At 51.9% G+C, this 3,099-nt stretch overlaps 1 protein-coding gene across 1 annotated transcript in view; it reads left to right on the top strand.

Annotated features, from left to right (window-relative positions):
- Window positions 1-1,183: 1,183 nt before the first annotated feature.
- Window positions 1,184-3,099, top strand: part of USP31 (ubiquitin specific peptidase 31) — a 61,597-nt gene continuing 59,681 nt past the window's right edge. Inside the window, exon 1 of the mRNA XM_018552336.1 lies at window positions 1,184-1,359. Within this exon, the coding sequence (XP_018407838.1) occupies window positions 1,184-1,359 (176 nt within the window). The remainder of the gene's footprint in view (window positions 1,360-3,099) is intronic.

The raw sequence follows: 3,099 nt of genomic DNA, 5'->3' as shown, positions 1-3,099 counted from the left end.
GGGGGGGACGATCGAGCACTGCCCTCCCTCCCTGCGCCTTACCAGGCCACGTGCCCTTGGGAGGGTGTCAAAATGGCTCCATCGATGTGGTCCAGCGTCAATCACGATGCACGACTCCTGACGACCCGCCGAAATAAAAAAAAGTCCTGCGGCACGACGACCGTCAGCGAACCCGACAAAAACTCGCAGCAAAATGACATCTCCTGCCCAAAATTAAACAGATCGGCGGAGTGAGCCTCGCTCCGCCCATTTGATATTGTCAGCTGTCAAATAGTATACCACATAGCATTCGGGAGCTCCCCAATGCTATTCGTGAGCTCTGGTATGCCATTCGGGTCTGTGAGCAGAGGTGTCATAATACTTTTCATATGACACCTCTGCTCACAGACACGAATGACATTCACGGCTCACTTTGTTTTGGGGCGGGAGGGGGCGTGGCGGTGCATTAAAGTCAATGGCACCGCAGCTACGCCCTCCGGCCGCAATGCGATCGCCCGCACCTGAACGCGTGGTACATCAGTGCCTGCGTTCCGGTCAGAAAAATAGTGCTTGCAGCATTTTTTCTGACTGCACCAGACTGGATGTGCCACGCATTCGGTTGCGGGCGATTGCATTGCGGCCGGAGGGCATGGCTGCAGTGCTCTTGACTTCAATGCTCCTCCACGCCCCCTCCCGCCGCAAAACAAAGTGAGCTGGCCGGAATGCGATCCAGTGCGTTGCGGCCCCAATTGGGGGAAGAATGCACTGTGGCTGGTGTGAACATGCCCTGAGGGTGTGCCTGGTGCCGTTATTTATTGAAGACTTTGTGCGCAGTATGGAGAGAGTGTTTTGTTGTGAAGAAGTTTATATGAATGGATAGAGATGTTCAAAGAAGGTCGCACAAGTGTTAGCCATCAGGAAGGAGCCGGACCCCTGTTCACAACTGATGACAACATTGAGCTTACATGTCAGACTGTCTGTCAGACTACTGACAGTGGATTATGTGGCAAATCATTTGCAAATCAGCCATGGCTCGGCCTATGAAATGGTGCGTTCATGGCTTGTAGCTCAGGGGTGCACACCTGGGCGATCCTGGGACCAGGGCTGTAGCTACCATGAGGCTAGTGACGCACTCACCTCAGGCGCAGCTGAGAGGGGGGAGCAGCCAGGGCCGGCCTAGCTGCGTCACCTCTCCCCTGTTACCATGGCGAGCAAGGGGCGCCATGGCAACAGGGGCATCAGGGAGAAGAGCGGTGGCATAGACTCCAACTTCTCCTCGGATCCCTGTTTCTCTGCAGCGCAGCAAGGATCCTCCGAGAAATGGAGTACTGCAGCCGTCGGGGGGGGGGGGGGGAGCTGTCATACAGGATGGCCGAGAAGGTGAGGAGAGAGAGCTGCTCGGCCAGGATCTGACAACCGCTCAGCCATCCTAAAGTGACAGCGCTCCCTCCTCCGCCCCCTTCAGCTGGTTTCACCACTCAGGATGGCGGAGGATCACAGATATTTACCAATCCTTTTTGCAAACACTGGAGTGATCACACAGTAATGTGTGTCCCCAGTTATGGATAAACAGGAAGGGCTTTACATCACTTCCTGTTCATTCATGAGTTTCTTAATAGGTGGAAGCACTCACTATAGAAACTTCTACCCATTGATAACTGGATGATAGTAAAATATTTACTAACACCATTTTCTGAATGAATGGGAAGCCTATGTGCTGAGTGCTTTCCATTCATTTAGAACAGAGGCTGTAGAAAGAGATTGGGGACGGTGTCCTCAATTACTTTTTCTATTTCAAAAGGGAAATGTCAGGGGTCTGTTTAGACCTCTGATATTTCCCAGAAACGCCACCCCAACAGTAAAAAAAATAAAAAATAATAGTAAAAATATAAATATACCCCCCACACGCACACATATTATTAGACATGTGCAAAGACTAAGAATTTGTCTCGGACAATAATGAACGGAAACTAAAACATATTTTCATTCGTTTTGTCAAACAAAACAAATTTTTATGCTATTTCGGATTTGGCCACCAGCACTTTTTGTTCCAGGGAGAACTGTCAAATTTTAGATTTCCCCCCACTTATCTCTTGGTGAAAAATCGATAGAAGGGTGAATCTCTCCACTGGGGACACAGGAAGCAAAAAAAAAACTTGAGGAAAAGTCTAACCCTTCCCCACACACACTTACCAAAACTATATGAGGCTAGGTTCACACCTAGGCGATTGAGCCGATGAGCTGTTTTTGCGTGGTTGCCACACATTTTTTACTTTGCTTTGAAGACCGCACGAAAAACTAGCTGTTTTTCAATGCATAGAAATGTCTATGGGACCACAACGGCGCGGCAACCCCCCAAAATAGCTCCTGCACCTTTCTGCGCGAATGGCGATTTCGGCCGCGCGATGCTACGCAAAGGTGTGAACAGGCCCCATTGACTTCAAAGGGAATCTGTGTTTTGCGCAATATCACCTAGGTGTGATCCTAGCCTCAAGGTTTTGTATAGGTATACCCTTTAAATAAGGTGTGGGCAGCTCCAGCTGTTGTAGAACTACAAGTCTCATGAGGCATTGCAAGACTCTGACAGCCATAGGCATGACTCCCAAAGGCAGATGCATGATGGGATATGTAGTTAAAGCAAAGCTGGAGGGGCGGTATTGCCCGCCCCAGCTTTAAATGATGACAGATCTCCCCCATGCTCCCTGTTCAAGTGATGGCACAGCTGACCTGGGTGCTGAACCTGACCCCACCACGCCCCCCTTCATGGCAGAACATCTGGGTGCCAAGCTCGACGACACACCCACAACTTGGCAGCACATCACCGCCCCCCTCCCTGCACTGTGCCAGCCACTCCCATTAAGCTATTCGCAAGCTTGCCACTGAAGTGGGCGGGGGTAACTCGCCACCATAGCAACGGCGACGGACGACGCTCCCCTTTTGCCCTGAACAAAGATGGGCCCGGCGAGTATGCGTCTCTCGGTCACGTGACCGGCGCCACCGCCGGTGCGGGCACTTTTGCACGGTTGTTACCCCCCCCCTCTCCACCGGAAGGGAAGCGTGCTGCAGCCGGAGGGCCTCGGCTCCTGGGCGCACTGTACCCGGTGTGCGCAGGACGGGGGA

This window comes from Nanorana parkeri, unplaced genomic scaffold (assembly GCF_000935625.1).
Source record: "Nanorana parkeri isolate BGI_ZX_2015 unplaced genomic scaffold, ASM93562v1 scaffold85, whole genome shotgun sequence".
Taxonomy (NCBI): Eukaryota; Metazoa; Chordata; class Amphibia; order Anura; family Dicroglossidae; genus Nanorana; species Nanorana parkeri.
Note: the sequence above shows the minus strand (reverse complement) of the source record. Positions and strands in the feature narration are given on the sequence as shown.